The 14697-nt window shown below is 50.9% G+C and overlaps 5 protein-coding genes across 7 annotated transcripts; 1 reads left to right on the top strand and 4 right to left on the bottom strand.

Annotated features, from left to right (window-relative positions):
* The first annotated feature begins 1556 nt into the window (after positions 1-1556).
* LDX57_004759 (uncharacterized protein) lies at positions 1557-3744 on the top strand. 3 transcript variants are annotated; one of them, XM_046086434.1, is made up of 6 exons: positions 1557-1882; positions 1940-2010; positions 2062-2258; positions 2308-2685; positions 2738-3075; positions 3126-3744. In XM_046086434.1, exons 1-6 carry the CDS (start codon positions 1733-1735, stop codon positions 3585-3587), a joined length of 1596 nt encoding a protein of 531 aa, XP_045942397.1. In that variant the 5' UTR covers positions 1557-1732; the 3' UTR covers positions 3588-3744. The 3 variants fall into 3 exon arrangements, with proteins under 3 accessions (XP_045942397.1, XP_045942398.1, XP_045942399.1); XM_046086433.1 differs by having other exon boundaries at positions 2738-3744; XM_046086432.1 differs by lacking the exon at positions 1557-1882 and having other exon boundaries at positions 2003-2258.
* Positions 3745-3841: 97 nt separating this feature from the next.
* LDX57_004760 (Zn(II)2Cys6 transcription factor) lies at positions 3842-5561 on the bottom strand (the record flags this gene model as incomplete). Its single annotated transcript, XM_046086435.1, has 3 exons — positions 3842-5285; positions 5351-5386; positions 5455-5561. 3 exons carry the CDS (start codon positions 5559-5561, stop codon positions 3842-3844), a joined length of 1587 nt encoding a protein of 528 aa, XP_045942400.1.
* Positions 5562-5904: 343 nt separating this feature from the next.
* LDX57_004761 (uncharacterized protein) lies at positions 5905-7236 on the bottom strand (the record flags this gene model as incomplete). The annotated part of the gene is made up of 5 exons (XM_046086436.1): positions 5905-6206; positions 6268-6367; positions 6420-6592; positions 6672-6852; positions 6964-7236. The coding sequence occupies 5 exons, from the start codon at positions 7234-7236 to the stop codon at positions 5905-5907; spliced, it is 1029 nt and encodes a 342-aa protein (XP_045942401.1).
* Positions 7237-7575: 339 nt separating this feature from the next.
* Positions 7576-7887, bottom strand: LDX57_004762 (GNAT family N-acetyltransferase; the record flags this gene model as incomplete). The annotated part of the gene is made up of 1 exon (XM_046086437.1): positions 7576-7887. The coding sequence occupies one exon, from the start codon at positions 7885-7887 to the stop codon at positions 7576-7578; it is 312 nt and encodes a 103-aa protein (XP_045942402.1).
* Positions 7888-9122: 1235 nt separating this feature from the next.
* On the bottom strand, positions 9123-14654 carry LDX57_004763 (uncharacterized protein; the record flags this gene model as incomplete). Its single annotated transcript, XM_046086438.1, has 2 exons — positions 9123-10470; positions 10522-14654. 2 exons carry the CDS (start codon positions 14652-14654, stop codon positions 9123-9125), a joined length of 5481 nt encoding a protein of 1826 aa, XP_045942403.1.
* Between the last annotated feature and the right edge of the window lie 43 nt (positions 14655-14697).

Genomic DNA, 14697 nt, shown 5'->3' on the forward strand with positions numbered 1-14697 from the left:
TGCGTGATGCGCATAGTGGCGTGCTCTCTATTATCTGCAAAACTGTCTCTGCGTCCGAGCAAGGTACGACTCGACTCAGTACGCGTTGCATCATAATTCCTATCTCCCGTGCCGCCTACAGAAGGTATTTCAGATCCGACTGAGTAGGGGCTTATTCTGCTTCGAAGCCTCCTACCGGAGACATCATTTGTATTGCGCTGGCCACCTGAGACAGAAAGTTCGAAGGATTCCGAGATGGTTCCAGCCATCATTCCAGTTTGCAGGTCAGCAAGGACCCGCTTCAGACTGGGTATGCAGGTGCAGACGATGGACGCGCTCTGTGTCAATTGTAGCCAAATAGATGGCATGACCGCATTCCATGGCAGGTCCCGCGGGATTGAATGGAAGTATAATTTAAGCGACAGGAGACCTGCGATCGTGATGGCAGGTACGCTACAACTTATTCGTCAGTTATCAATCTCAGCCCCAAGTAATGAAACGAAGATATCTCACAACAAACGGAGGGCAAAGAGCACTGAGATTTGACGCCGCTTCCACCCGGTCATCTGCACCCTCCACACTAAAGCAACTGGTAGTGCAACAACCGCAACATCTAGCAGGATATGACAGACACCAAGAGCCATATAAAGGGCTTCCTGGTTCAAGCATTGACCTGAGTAAATCATCCGCAGTTCTTTGCTCCCGCATTGGGTAGCCAGTGTAACAACCCCAACCACGGCCCAGGTGCTCGTGAATCCCAAAACGACTTTGCAGCCAATGAGCACGGTCGCGAAAGGCTTAATGGATACAACAAGGAGGGTGACGGCAGCTTTCGAACAAGCGAGCACAATAATCGAGAGGATTTGGCTAGCATAGAGAGACTCGAAAATGTCAGTGTTCGTTGTATCATCATTGAAAGTGTCCAGCTGACCTTGCTATATGTCCTAGAAGATTCCTCGTCTATAGTATTTCTGTGCCGCCCAAGACCGTTCTTGCTGGCAATGTTGACACACACAGTCTGGGAAACATAAAAAAGCTACTCATGATCTCTTTAGTAGATGCACATCGAGAAGGTAAAGGGGAGAGATGTACTATGCCTGCCAGTAAACAGGTGTCGCTCCAGGTCAACTGGCGAAGAATGCGAAACCGGGAGATCAAAGTGGTTATTGTCACCCAGATAGACACAATCAGCAGGATTGTGGCAATAACAACAACCCAGGCACCATGGTCATTATCAGTGACTGGAAGAAGGGGAGGAAGCATCATCATCCCACTAGGTACCTCTCCCATCGCCATGCCGGGGAGATGCGTGGTATTGAATGAATACGGCCAGTCATTACAGGGAAGACAGGTCGCATTATCCCAGGCAGCACTAAGTCGACAAAGGTACGAACGAAGACGATATTTTATATTACGTCTTGCTTCTTCCTGATCCTAGCGGTGCTGAAACAGACTAAGTGCTAGAGCTGTGTGCCGTGTCCTCGTTAGCGCATGCAGGGTGCAAGGGTACACCGTAGGCAAAGGGTGGGAAATGGTGTTTGCCCGTCTGATCCCTGTCTGTCAGTTGATTTAATGGACTTGAACTTTCCCCTCCTGGCTCGAAATATGTGAAAAATCCTGTCGATCTTCTTTCTTCCCTCCAGCCAGCCGTGTTCATTCTTCCTTCGTCAACACGTTCCTCACGGTCATCTCACAAGGTGAAATTCTTTGTCAAACTTCATCGGCGCTCGTTTCGTCGAAAAGAACATTCGAAATGGAGCAGCATGAATTGACGTCACATGCTGGCAAATATACCCAGTCTTCTATCGATGAAGCACCATCGGGAGGCGGGGAGAATCAAACTCCCACAACCGAAGCAAGCCACGTCAAACAGAAAGAAATTGCTGATCAGACACAAATTAAGGTTGATCTCGAGTTTATTGGGGCATCAACAGCAAGAGACTAACCAAAAGCATTGCAGCGACTGTTCAATTTTACTCAAATCTTTTTCTTTTCCCTTACGTTCATGTCAAGCTGGGAGAGCCAGGCGTTGTGAGTGACGATATACGTTCTTTCCGTCTCATAGGGCTAACCAGCGACCAGGAATTTGAATGCTGTGCTCACGAACGGTGGTCCGGAGGCCCTAGCCTGGGGTGTGGTGGTCGTAATCTTTGGCGCCATGGCTCAGTCCGCTTCTTTAGCAGAAATGGCCTCGATGCAGCCCATTGCAGGAGCGCAATATCACTGGACGCATCACCTTGCGCCTCCTAATCAGAGGAGATTCATCACCTGGATGCAGGGTATGATCATCTGTAGCTATCAGGGGCTCGACAGCTGACAACGACCCAGGATGGATTACATGGTTTGCTTGGGTATCGTTGCTGGCCGGCGTCGCTAACACGACGGCTACGATGATCCAAGGACTGGCTATTGTCAATTATGAAGACTACGAGCCCAAACGTTGGCACTTGACGCTCATCATGTTTGCCATGCTAGTGGTGGAGGCCCTCATGAATATGTACACATTCTGGCTGATTCCTTGGATTGAGCTCCTGGCTGGGGTACTTCACATCATCATGTTCATTATCTTCCTAGTTGTTTTTGCGGCATTGGCCCCACGGCATACGGCTGATTACGTGTTTTTGACAACGGAGTCTTCTTCCGGTTGGACTAACGGTTTTATTTCGTGGAATATTGGCTTATTGACGCCGACTTGGGGTTTCGTCGGTGAGTCTTTATGTTCGTTGTCTTCAGTACAGGCCAACTAACGGGGAGACAGGATTCGACGGCGCCGTGCACATGAGCGAGGAGGTCCGTCGCGCGCGGCAGGCTGTTCCGCGGTCCATGTTCTGGACGGTAGCAACTAACGCGGTGTTGGCGTATTCCATCGTCATTTGCATCCTCTTCACTATGGGTCCAATTGACGCTGCCGTAGAGGCTAGTTTTCCTATCATCGAAATTTGCCAACACGCCACGGGATCTGTCAAGGCCTCCACTGCAATGGTTTGTGGTCTTCTGGTCATCTCATTATCAGTCAATCTAGCCAGTATTGCATCTGTATCTCGGTTGACTTGGGCCTGGGCTCGTGACGGTGCCCTGCCTCGATGGTTTTCATATGTGGGCGTCTCAAACCTAGTACCCTTTTATGATCTACTGACATAAGACAGGTTGATCATAGACACAACGTGCCCATTCGTGCTGTCTGGCTTCCGGTCGTAATTGTCATGATCCTAGCCTGCCTCAACATTCCCAGTTCCGCGGCCTTCGGGGCCTTCGTGGCACTTTCCTCAATCGGCCTCTTCGTTTCGTACTTCATCGCCATCGGCTGCATGGTGCTCAACCGGTTTCGCGGAGATAGTGTCCCGTTGGGTGATTGGAATATGGGCCGGTGGGGTCTACCGGTAAACATATTTGCTTTGCTATACACAGCCTATGTGACGGTCTGGCTCTGCTTTCCTTCTTATCGCCCTGTGACGGGTGAGAACATGAACTATGCTCTTCCCATTTTCGCAGGGACGACGTTGTTCTCGTTTCTGTATTGGTTCCTGCGAGGCCGAACTCACTGGCCAGGGCTGAACAGGGATATTGTTCGCTTGGTGGTTGAGGCTGGGGAATTGCAATTGAAGTAAATTAACTGGACCCTGCATTGGGATTCATGGCCTATGAAAGATATAACGGGCTTTGAAAAGTTCGAGAATTCATCGATCTAAACTGAATCTATCACTACCAGATCACATTTTGGGACAGGAAATTACTTATCTTCGGCCTTTTGCTGCTGATTCTCAAAAAGGTTATTTGTCGTTGATTATATTTCGATATGTCCACAAAACTGTACATAAGAAAGTCATTCGAGGAAGTAAATTGAGGCGTTACAACTAATCAATCACCACCAGGATGATAGGATACTTGTCCCCGGTTGAGATAAAATGTGGTCATCCAGAGTCTTGAACACCACGCACACCTGTTTCTCGCCGACCAATATGAATTCCGAGCTGACAATGCGATGCTTTGCACACACCCACCGACCACCCGTGCAGACATCCTTTTTCTCTGGCGAATTACGAGCCGTTGGACATCTCTCTTCCTCTAACTCGATCACCTTGTTCATCACTTTCACGGCCACAAGCGTCTCACAGATCCCTTCTCGTCGAGGGAACTGTTGCAGAAGTCGTACGGCCTCTCGGCGCACTGTTGGCTCCCGACACTTAATTGCCACCCAGTATAATGGTTCGACCACGGTCGTGGCCAAGCGAAACGACGGGAATGTCGACCTTGACGGGGTGGTGCCTGACCGCTTCAAGATTCGATCAGACATGTTGAGTAAGTCCATAAATTGGTACAATAGGTCGTCATGCGCCAGTTCGCCCTTGGTGGCATCTGCTGCGAGAAATAACCCTCCGAACTTTCGTCGAATGAAGAGGCTGTCCAGGTCCTTCACCGAGCATAAGTCATCCGCTAATAGAGCTGACACGCGCTGGTCCCATTCTGCAAATTGTTGCAGAAATGTTCGTTTCTTTTCGACGATTTCGGGTGTCGGTTTTGGCGAGCTGTAATCCTTGTCCAGGACTAGCCGCATCGTCCCGTTGTATATCATCTCTAGACATAGCTCGGCTTCGAGCAGGGATTCGAAAGGCTGGTAGGCACGTGGTCGGTCGATCTCGGCGTCCGTCCACGCGAGAAGCGCCTGGTGGGATGCGAGATAGGGACGAACTTGGCTGTCTAGTCGAGCGAACATGATCAGGAGCATATCGACCGCATTATTCAACTCTGGACTTTTAGTGCGGCCGAGGGAGTGCAACCTCCATTGATGGAGAAGCTTGATTCCATTGTTGATATGCACGAACGCTTGTACCTGCTGGCCCTGGAGGCTGGACATACAGGTGAAGAGAATGCAAGTGGTCAGCACAACCAGCTGATCCAATAAGGTGGGGCAGAACCCCGAGAGCAGATCGCGCAGGGACCGGATCGCTTGGTTGCATTGCTTCAGGGCAAACTGGATCCGAGTAGGGTCTTTGGGCTTGGGGGCTGCTAGAGAGTGCTCGGTAAGGTACTCCCGGTGGATGCAGGCTAATGCGGTCATAGCGTGCCATAGGGCTGGATAGGAATGCGAGATCCTGAGCATTTGTCCGGACCAAAACCCCGTGTCGAAACACCCTGATAGGTCCGCAATGGCGACGGAGTGGAAGTAGTTGAAATTACTCTTCTCCTGCGTGTCACCCGGCAGGAGACTCCAGGCTGAAGGAGCCCCTTGTATGGGTGACACAATGGCTGGCTTGGACTTTTCGTATCCATCGCATTTCCGGCCTGTCGATATACATCGACGACAACTACATACGTTTTACTCAGTCACTTGGTTCAAGCTGCAAATGACGAGTTGGCTGCTGAGACTCACCATGGTTTCTCTTCGTCACATTTGACCTTCCGCACGCTGTGATGGTTATTGTCAGTATTTGATTCGTGCGAATTAAATCCTGCATAGCAAACAGGCCACCTTACCGACATGTGAGACAGCCAGTCGTTGTTTTCGGCGCCCAGCGTTTCTGTCGCACTTTGACGAGCTTCACCGACTCCGAATTATTCTTGAAATTGGCTGCATTGGTCATGGTGGGTGACTTAGCTGCTCCTTTGACCCGGTTATTCTGGGGTGTGGTCAATGTTGGAACAGGATGCAATGGAATCCGATATCTCCTGGCATGAACGAGGCCCATGAACGAGCGAGCAAGTCGCTGACGGGCGGTCGGCCGGAACGTCGACGATCTCCGACCTGCCTACCTGTCTGTGGATCCCCCGTTGGGTTTCTAATAGGCTCGTTCGTTCATTCCTTCTGTCACGTCAAAGCGCTAAGAGACACTAAAGGCTTGGGTATCTGAACTAACTACGTTGCAGTTGGCTGAACCATTCTTTGTTCCTCCACGTCTATGCTTAGCACAAATCGTGGCTTCGGAGCTACTCTAAGCCTTCGATCCCGGCTGCTAAGGACTCCTCCAGAGTGGTCCACCCCGACTTTCCGTAGAACTCCTTAATCAGATTTTCCGCTCGCTTGGATGGTGCCACGTGGAAGGTCGTCTTCGTCTCCTCGGGTGCATCGGGAATCGACTTGTTCTGCGGTCGGAGACTGCGCAGGATCTCAACCACCCGGGCCCAGGTGAGCGGCTCTGAGGCTGCGAAAATTCGCTCCGATACGACTCCGGGATGAAGAAGTGCGATTGCATGCAGACGCGCAGTGTCGTCGGCATCGACGCGCCATTCTAAGTCCCATCGTTAGCCATGGGCAGTTCAAGTACCCTTTTTAGTGAGCCCACGACTTACCGCGGGGTAAAAACTTGATCACCATATCGTCGCCATGCAGGAGATTCTGCGTGAGCCCTATGACTGAACGCTTCTGCTGTGGGAGATACAGGGATCCGAACTGTATTCTTGTCAGATGTGTTGAGTACTAAATGCTGCGCGCCCTGACTTACGTTGATGTTTGGCAAGACAGTGTTGAATTGAAAATGTGGCTTGTGCTCCTCTACCCATCGCCAAGCGGCCTGTTCGCCTTCGACCTTTGATGCAGCATATACCACTGAGGGCATGATAGCGTCTGGAGTGTTGGGGTCCCAGGCTGCTTTGACAGACACATCGTTCCAGGTATCTAAAAATTAAGGTTAGTCCATGTTCATCTGTCAATGGTAAAGTAGGTAGCCACTTGCCAACATCGATCGTCACATCACCACACTCTTCTAGACCGGGGGGGCCAAGAATGGGGCCAGGAAAAGCAGCCACGACAGAGGACGTCAACGCGACTCGTTCCACGGAACGAACTTTGGCTGCAGCCTTCAGAACGTTCAAGGTTGCCGCTAGAACTCCCGGGATTACGGCCTGTGGGTCGGGGTTAAACGACATATCGGATGCCTGGTTTTGGTAGTAAAAGAGCTTGGTCAGTGCGTGTTCTCACATTGAAATGCATCTTCGCATTTACGATTCATGGTGCATTAGTATACTGAGTATAGGGGACGATCTTACCACGTGTAAAACACCCCGTACATCCTCTAGATGCTCCTCCAATGCGCCCTCGACTTCCAAGGCCGGTACCACGACGGACTGGTAGTTTCCATCGCCGTGTCTGCCGATGAAGAACTCATCTAGCCATGGCTTCGGTTCACGCACTGTCCCTTTTACTTTGTAGCCGCTCGATAAGAGCAGATTAATGATGTGAGAGGCGATGTAGCCGTTAGCGCCGGTGACGAGGACCCAGGAGCCGGCTGGGATGGTGGGTTGGATTTGAGGGGTGGACATTATGTGTGATTGTGTGGTTTTGGATGTCATAGATGGGAAGTGGATGAGAATGTGAGGAAGACGGGTATTTATGTATGTTTGAAGAAATGGCAGGGGGTCTCTGAGGTTCGTTTATGAGCGAGATGTTAAGTTCGGATATCGGAACGTTTTCGGTCTTTGTTGGTGAGCGAGCGATGAGCGAACGATGGGACCAACCAGGGTTTGTTGACTGGTGGAGCTTGATCATGAACCACGGTTATTTGGTCTTTCTTGGTTTTGTTTAGCCGGCTCATAGTATAATGAAAACCAACGGAGATAGGCCTTTGACTTCCCCGTTCTTTTCTATCCGCAACGAAACTTCTATCCCTTCAATTCTATGAGATATTTTACATCCAGCGCCCATTCCACCTCACTCGGCTCTTTCCAGTAGTCTGTTCCGCTCTCCACAAAACCCATTTTCTGCAACAGCCTCGCACTTTGCACATTCCCCCTCTCCGTCTCAGCAATGAACCTCTTCACGCCTCGCTCGTTCACAGCCCACCGCATGATCGCTTCCGCAGCTTCCTTTGCAATCCCCTTGCCCCAGTACTCCGGTGCCAGGCCACATCTCCTCCCAGGGCGGGAGACTTGGATCTCCTGCCTCTCGCGGTGGAAGAGAGGTCGTCGTTGCATCGCGAACACCGACATATCCAACCCATTGGACGTGATTAAGGTGCTCTGTGTTCGGCCCTGTTAGACTCTCCAACTCACCGGCTCTCAGATTGGATATATCGGGGTAGCTCGGAGGACGCCCTTCTGGATAAATAGATTCGCGTAACCCCAGCGCATAATCACCTAGACCGCGTGGCTTCCAACAGCGTGCAATATCACGAGTCTCGATTACTTCGCGGGTTTGGTCATCGCTCCATCTCCTGGCTTTGAAGTGTTCGCCGAAAGCTATTTGACAGAATTGTTCGTTGGCGTGTCATTCGGCATACAGTGCTCGGTATGATTTGGAGGATACGGCGATGGGGGTGGGAATTATGATGAGTCTGGGTGTTTGGATGGCGAATGGCTCGAATGGTGGGGGTTGTAGAGTGGTCATTGTAGGTTTTTGTATGTTCCTGGGATTGTGGGGATTGATTAGAAGTGAAGTATGTGATATTTCGTTTTATTGTTTGAAGGAAAGGGAAAAGTCTCATCAGAACGCGGGGACCGGATGAAGGTTAGCGTGAGGACGCAAGCCAAGACCAGCCTGCCTCATGCAGACTCTCTCTTTGCATTACATTCATAGACAATATAGATGACAGGAAAGCGGGAGATCCATGGCGCCTCCCGTTAGTGTTTTGAGAGAATACTTCTACGGCAGCTCTTGCGATAGCATCAGACGTTGTCTATTGGCATGGATATATACTTCCCGAGACAACCTTGGAAGTTGAATGAGGCACTGTCCACTTTCGTGGGTGTTCTAGGGGCTACGTGCACCGCAGTAATTGAAGATCATGAAAAGGATGCCTGACTCAACACTAAATTGATTCTTTGATTGATGTATGAAGAAACGAGGTCTTCCAGGGTGTTAACTATCTAAAATGTCCTCAAGGAGGCAAACGGCCAAATGCTTGGCAGATTGCCTTAGGCATCCAAGCGCCAACAACTATTAGTGATTAAGCGAACAACACAGAGAAAGGGATTGCACACTTATATCAATTCTGGTAACGATGCTGCTTGCCAGAAAATTTAATTAATTCATGCTGAACGTGACATAGATCTAGTATTATTGAGTCTACTCTGTGGAAAGAGAACAAGTGCAGATCTGATGCCTTAGGCCACCGACTCCCCGTGACCCGCAATCACGTCCTGTTTTTTCTTCTCTCGCTCGCTCCATCCCTCGCCATCCACCCATCCATCTGTCATAACCTCGGATCTTCTCATTCCCGTCGTACCTTATTGACTAACCTTTCCGCCAACATGATCAGACTGTTTGCATGAACAATGTCAAACGTGGCCAATTCCGCCCCCAACTCGGCCTTGATCCAATTTCGGAGCTCCACTGTAGATAGCGAGTCTAGTCCGTACACCGACAGCGGTCGCTCCGGTTCAATCTGCTGTTCGTCGTTCCAGCGCAGCATTTGTCCCAGCCGGGCCGCTAGGACCTGCACACATGGCTCAAGAAGCTGTTCGGCGGAACTGCCAGCCCGGACGAGTCCGTGGAAAGCATAGACTGCACTGCCAACGGGGTCGTTTTCATTTGCACCCGTCCCGGACTCGAATGCGTTTGCCCGCGCTACGAATAATCCCCTGAAGCGTGGATCGAATCGCAAGGCTGACTGCTTCGGGTCTTGCGGCACAGCGAGACCTGTGATCAACCGGCTCGGACTTTCAGCACCCGATGGCTGGGCCTTGAACATGAACTGGTGCCGAAGCGAACAATCGAAAATGTCGTGCAGGACCCCTTCGGGGATGTTTGTCAATTCTGTTGATTTTTGATGGCGCTTGGACAGGGCATCAGATTCAGCGACTACTCCTACATCCTCAATCACTCCTAGGTTGACTGTCATTGCGACTAATCCCATCGACCGACGGTATGCAGCAAATGAGTCAAGAAAACTGTTGGCGGCGGCGTAGTTGGCCTGGCCTGGGCTGCCTACCACGCTTGAAATGCTGGACAACATGAGGAAGAAGTCCAACGAGAGCCCACGCTCCAAGGAGACATGGTGCAGATTCCAGGTTCCCTGTAGTTTGCCTTCGATGCTTTGGTGGTATTCGTCCACTGTCATCGTTTCGAAAGGCCGGTCGCGAAGAAGCATGACACCCTGCACAATGCCGCCAATGGGTACCGGCGCCTTCATAAAGGCTCGTCGCACATCTAGAACGCGTAAGACGTCACCGCGGCAGAAATAGACCTCGCATCCGAGTGAACGACAGTTCGTTATCACCCTTTTTGATCGAGGGTCGGCGTAACCGCTTCGAGACATCACAACCAGGTGCCGGGCCCCTTTTTCTGCGAGGCGCAGGGCTAGACTACCGCACAGACCCTTGAGCCCTCCAACTATTAGATAAGCCAGATCCGTGGGAAGAGTCAGGTCGCGCTGCATAGGTCGTATGGAAACCTCGGATGCGTGACCAGGCTTGTCGCATATAACAACCTTCCCAATGTGGCGACCGCTGCGAAGGAATGCAAATGCCTCAGGGATGTCGCTCATAGGGAATGTGGTGATGGGAGTGATCGGAGAAATATGTCCGTTCGCTTGGAGATCGAAGATACGATTGAGAACACTGAAAAATATTGATTAGTCGGCTTTCTTTCTTATCAACTGATAAACATACCTGGGCAGTTTGAGTATCAACTTGGGGTGCGATAGGTCGAGGGCGCGGTATGAACACCCCCGGTCGAACGGGTCCATAGCAAGATAGTTGCGTTCCACAATATCTCGCTTGCCAATTTCAACCATCGTTCCGCCGTCTGCACAGATGCGCCAAGTTGCGTCTAGCAAATCACCTGTCAGGGAGTTAACAATTACGTCGATTCCCTGTCCCTGCGTCGCCTTCATGATCTCGGATGCGAAGTTTGTGGATCGTGATGAGAACATGTGGTCGAAAGGAATGCCGAACTTCTCGTGGAGGCAGGAACGCTTCTCGTCTGTTCCTACTGTGACATAGATATCTGCTCCTATGTGTTGAGCCAACTGTATACAGGCCATTCCCACACCCCCCGCAGCTGAATGGATGAGCACTGTCTGCCCCGACTGGAGGTTAGCAGTGTCAACTATGGCGAACAAAGCCGTGCAGAATACGACGGGTATCGTTGCTGCGTCCTGGTACGACAATGCATTGGGAATGGGAAGGACGAATTCTGCGGGCAGCTGGATACGATTGGCGAGTGCTCCCTTTGCCATAAACACAACGCGCGTGCCAGGGGACAAGGTTTCCGAAACTCCCGCTCCAACGCTGCGGACCACACCGGACCCTTCAAGTCCCAGCAAATGTTCGTTCTCTGGAACAATTCCCATGGTGACAGCGACATCTTTGAAGTTCAGGCCCACAGCGGAAATCTCTATTTCAACGTAGCCTTGTGCAAGGGGCTCTGTGGCAACCTCGACGAACTGCAGTCCATCCAAGGTACCTACTTGTTCGGCTCTGAGCTGTGCGATTTCTTTATTTTCTGATAAAAGTTTCGTGGTTGGGTCTCCGATGTGTGCGTGTACCTCACGGCCCAACATTTGATAAGGAACGATTCGGGGTATGTGAAGGATCCCATCTCGCTCCACATACTCGCTGTCAGTGACCCAACGGGCATGTGGTCGCTCAAGTTGCCTCAACACCTCCAGAATATGGGGCGCTGCCTGCTCCATCTCGCTGGATCTAATGTCAAGGGTCATGATTGTTGCATTCGGATCCTCAGAACGAACAGACCGGAAAAGGCCTGCGGCAAGCGCATTGTCTGGCTGAAACACCGCGAGCTGAGACCCTTGCGTCACCCAAAGTATCTTGCACCCGGCTGTCACTAGCTGACGAAGGTAATGCCACTGTGGCTCTGAGATTCCTGTGAAGAGGGAAGCGAATAGCTCGTCAATGACGAGTACAGTAGCTCCCTCTGGAATGTTTTCAGGCATGCATTGAGGCTCATGAACTCTCCATCCCGCCTTTCGGAGATGGTTTCTGAGAATAGCTGGAAGCTGAAAGATCTCTTCGAAAGTGACAATGTATAAATCGTGTGCCAATGTCTCCGGATAGGGCGAACACAACATTACGCTCCTCGTCTTTTCGGGGATGGGAAGGACGCGAAATGATTGAGATCTATCCAAATTGCCCCGGAGAGAGCGCCTGGGAGTAATGTGACGACCCGTGGCTGAAAAGTCAATAGCCAATATACGGCCCTCTGCAGACAACAAGGTTTTCATAGCCTCTACGACAGTCATCATCTTATCTGACAAAGGCGAAACACATTTCAAGATGACAAGGTCGAATGTGTCGTCTGCTCGAAGACCCAATCGGTCATTTTCGGGATCGAGTACATCGACCGATAAATCTGTATATGTTTCATATTGGCTTTGGATATCAGCAACGCTGACGGGATCGAGTGCCATGAAGCGGTAGCTTCGACCACTGCGCTGTTCAGCCTCCTGCTGCCAGTCCAACCAAGGGCTGCTGAGATCTCCCGTGTCTAAATCGATTTCAAGAACATCCAGATCGGGTTTCTTATGTAGCGCCGAGTCCAGTATCGCCGAAACTATATCCGCATATTGATCACATAGTATTCGAAGATATTCTGTGTTCAGTGTAGTGATGTCTGGCTTCCAGACTTCATGGGTGAGTACGTGTGAAGCTAATGGGTCGGTCCCTAGATCAACCTTGTGACTCGCAAGTCTCGTCATCCGTATGAGAAGTTCTCCTGTGACTGGGTCATATACAGAGGTGTCACCTAGGTAGCTCTTTGCGGCATCAGTCCTTCCTCGACCAGAGTAGTAGCTCGAAGATACTGCTATCCCAAAATCAGGACGGCTGGGATTGGGATTTATGATGAAATCGTCAATCACGGCAGGGATCAACGTTTCGCGAGTAGCTCCCCTTGTTCCGGCAACAGAGGCCGGGACAGTAGCCCGGAGCACTCCATCTAGGGCGGCGGGATGGAAAGGATAGGATGACTGCGCTTGGTCCGAAGAGGGATCGGCTAATGTGATGGTACATCGACTTCTCCTCGAACCAGCGCGGGTCTCTACTTCTCGAAGCAGCTGGAAGGCTGGACCATAGTTGAAGCCTATCTCTGCAAAGGCCTTTGTCCACATGTGGCCAGGTAAAGCATGCTCTAGAGGTAATTTGTCTGCTTCACTTGCTGGGTCGATGACAACATCCTGGACACGAATCATGCCGCTGGAATGATATGTCGTGATATCTTGTCGGGTCGAAAATATCGTAAATTCATACCATGTGTCTTCTGAGCCCCCAAATGGACTCATGGTGAGGTAGACGTCCGGCTCAACTCCATCTTCCAGGATAAGCGCCATATCAAAGCGCACGTTTCGCAAGCGATAGCCTAGCTGACCCGGTGATGAAACGACAGTGTCTGGTTGACGAATGCATGTTACCTGATACAAGGCCTCCACAGCCATCGCAATGTAACCGGACCCGGGAAAAATGACATCAGATCCAATCCGATGATCTCGCAGCCATGGCAAGTGAGCCAAATTAATTGACTTCTTGAATGTTGGATTGCGCCAAGATGTACCAATTGTCTTGCTGCCGAGAAGATCGTGATGCGCAAATGGTTTAAACCGCCAGTCTTTGCTGGACTTTGACTCGAACCAGTATTTGGTCGAGTGATCCCAGCTGTACCCTGGCAGATCAGTCACGACCAAAGGATAGGATTGTTGCTGATCTTCATTCACGAGCTGCATGGATATCGGAGAGCCTGCCAGGAACAATTCACCAGCAACTGCGAGAGTGGACCTAATTGATTCGGGCCCTCGGTGCAACGCCGAAAGGTATTTTGCCTTCGGCGGACCGTCAAAGCTATTCTGAATCTGCGCGAGAGGTCCCTTCAGAGCCCCACTAGGACCGATTTCAATGAGATAGTTAGGCGCTTCTTTGGACGTTAGCATCGCACGAACAGCGTCGTCGAAACGTACGGGCGACACCATGTTTGTTTTCCAGTACTCGATGTCAGGGATTTCGGTTTGCTGGCAGCCAGATACGGATGAGAACATTGGTACGGAACCAAGTGCTTGCAGGGATGCGGAGAGTAGAGGTAAGTCCTTGGACACAGCTTCCTGGTATGATTCTCCGGTCTTCTCCATGTACCTGGAGTGATATGCCTGGTCTACCTGCAGCATTCGTGCAAATTCTCCATTCTCCGTAAGTTGTTCTTTCAAACTCTCTAATGTGGCGACGGGACCCGAGAGAGTCGTGCTCGAAGGACTGTTGAAGCATGCAATCTGTACCTCCTTGGAATCGTCCAAATACTTCGAAACATTTTCAGTTCCAAGACCAACCGCTAACATTCCCAAGCGAGAGTCGTTTTGATCGCGTGTATTTTGACAAGCCTCTCCACGCCGATATGCAAGGCTGATGGCCTGCTCGTCGGAAATATACCCGGCTGCGCATGCCGCTGCGATTTCACCTGACGAATGCCCCACAACACTGTGTGGTGAAATACCCCAGCTCTTCAGAGTTGCGAGTAGCGCTAACTGCAGGGCAGTGACAAGAGGCTGACTGAACTCAGGCTGTCTTGTATGCTCCGGGTCGCGCGGAGATGTTAATTCATCCCATATGTTCCAGGTGGGCGGGTCTGGTAAACGCTGGAGAACGGCATCGAGGTGGTCGATCGTCTCTCTCGCTACTTGGAATGAGTTGAGCAAATCACGTCCCATCTCTGGCCACTGAGCGCCCTGGCCCGTAAATACGAATCCGATCCTGGGCAGGTGAACATTTGTCTTCCCGCAAACAGCCGATGTAGCATCCATGTCCCCCAGATCTTTCGAATAAGATACCCTCGATGGAACAGAT

The sequence above is a fragment of the Aspergillus melleus genome (assembly GCF_016097325.1).
Source record: "Aspergillus melleus strain CBS 546.65 chromosome Unknown contig2, whole genome shotgun sequence".
Taxonomy (NCBI): domain Eukaryota; kingdom Fungi; phylum Ascomycota; class Eurotiomycetes; order Eurotiales; family Aspergillaceae; genus Aspergillus; species Aspergillus melleus.

Excerpts from the sequence above, each read along its gene's own strand:
- LDX57_004759 (XM_046086434.1), top strand. The coding sequence starts at position 1,733 with ATGGAGCAGCATGAATTGACGTCACATGCTGGCAAATATACCCAGTCT. Across the intron at positions 2,011-2,061 it reads AGCTGGGAGAGCCAGGCGTT|GAATTTGAATGCTGTGCTCA; the intron begins GTGAGTGACGAT and ends ACCAGCGACCAG. Across the intron at positions 3,076-3,125 it reads TGCCTCGATGGTTTTCATAT|GTTGATCATAGACACAACGT; the intron begins GTGGGCGTCTCA and ends GACATAAGACAG.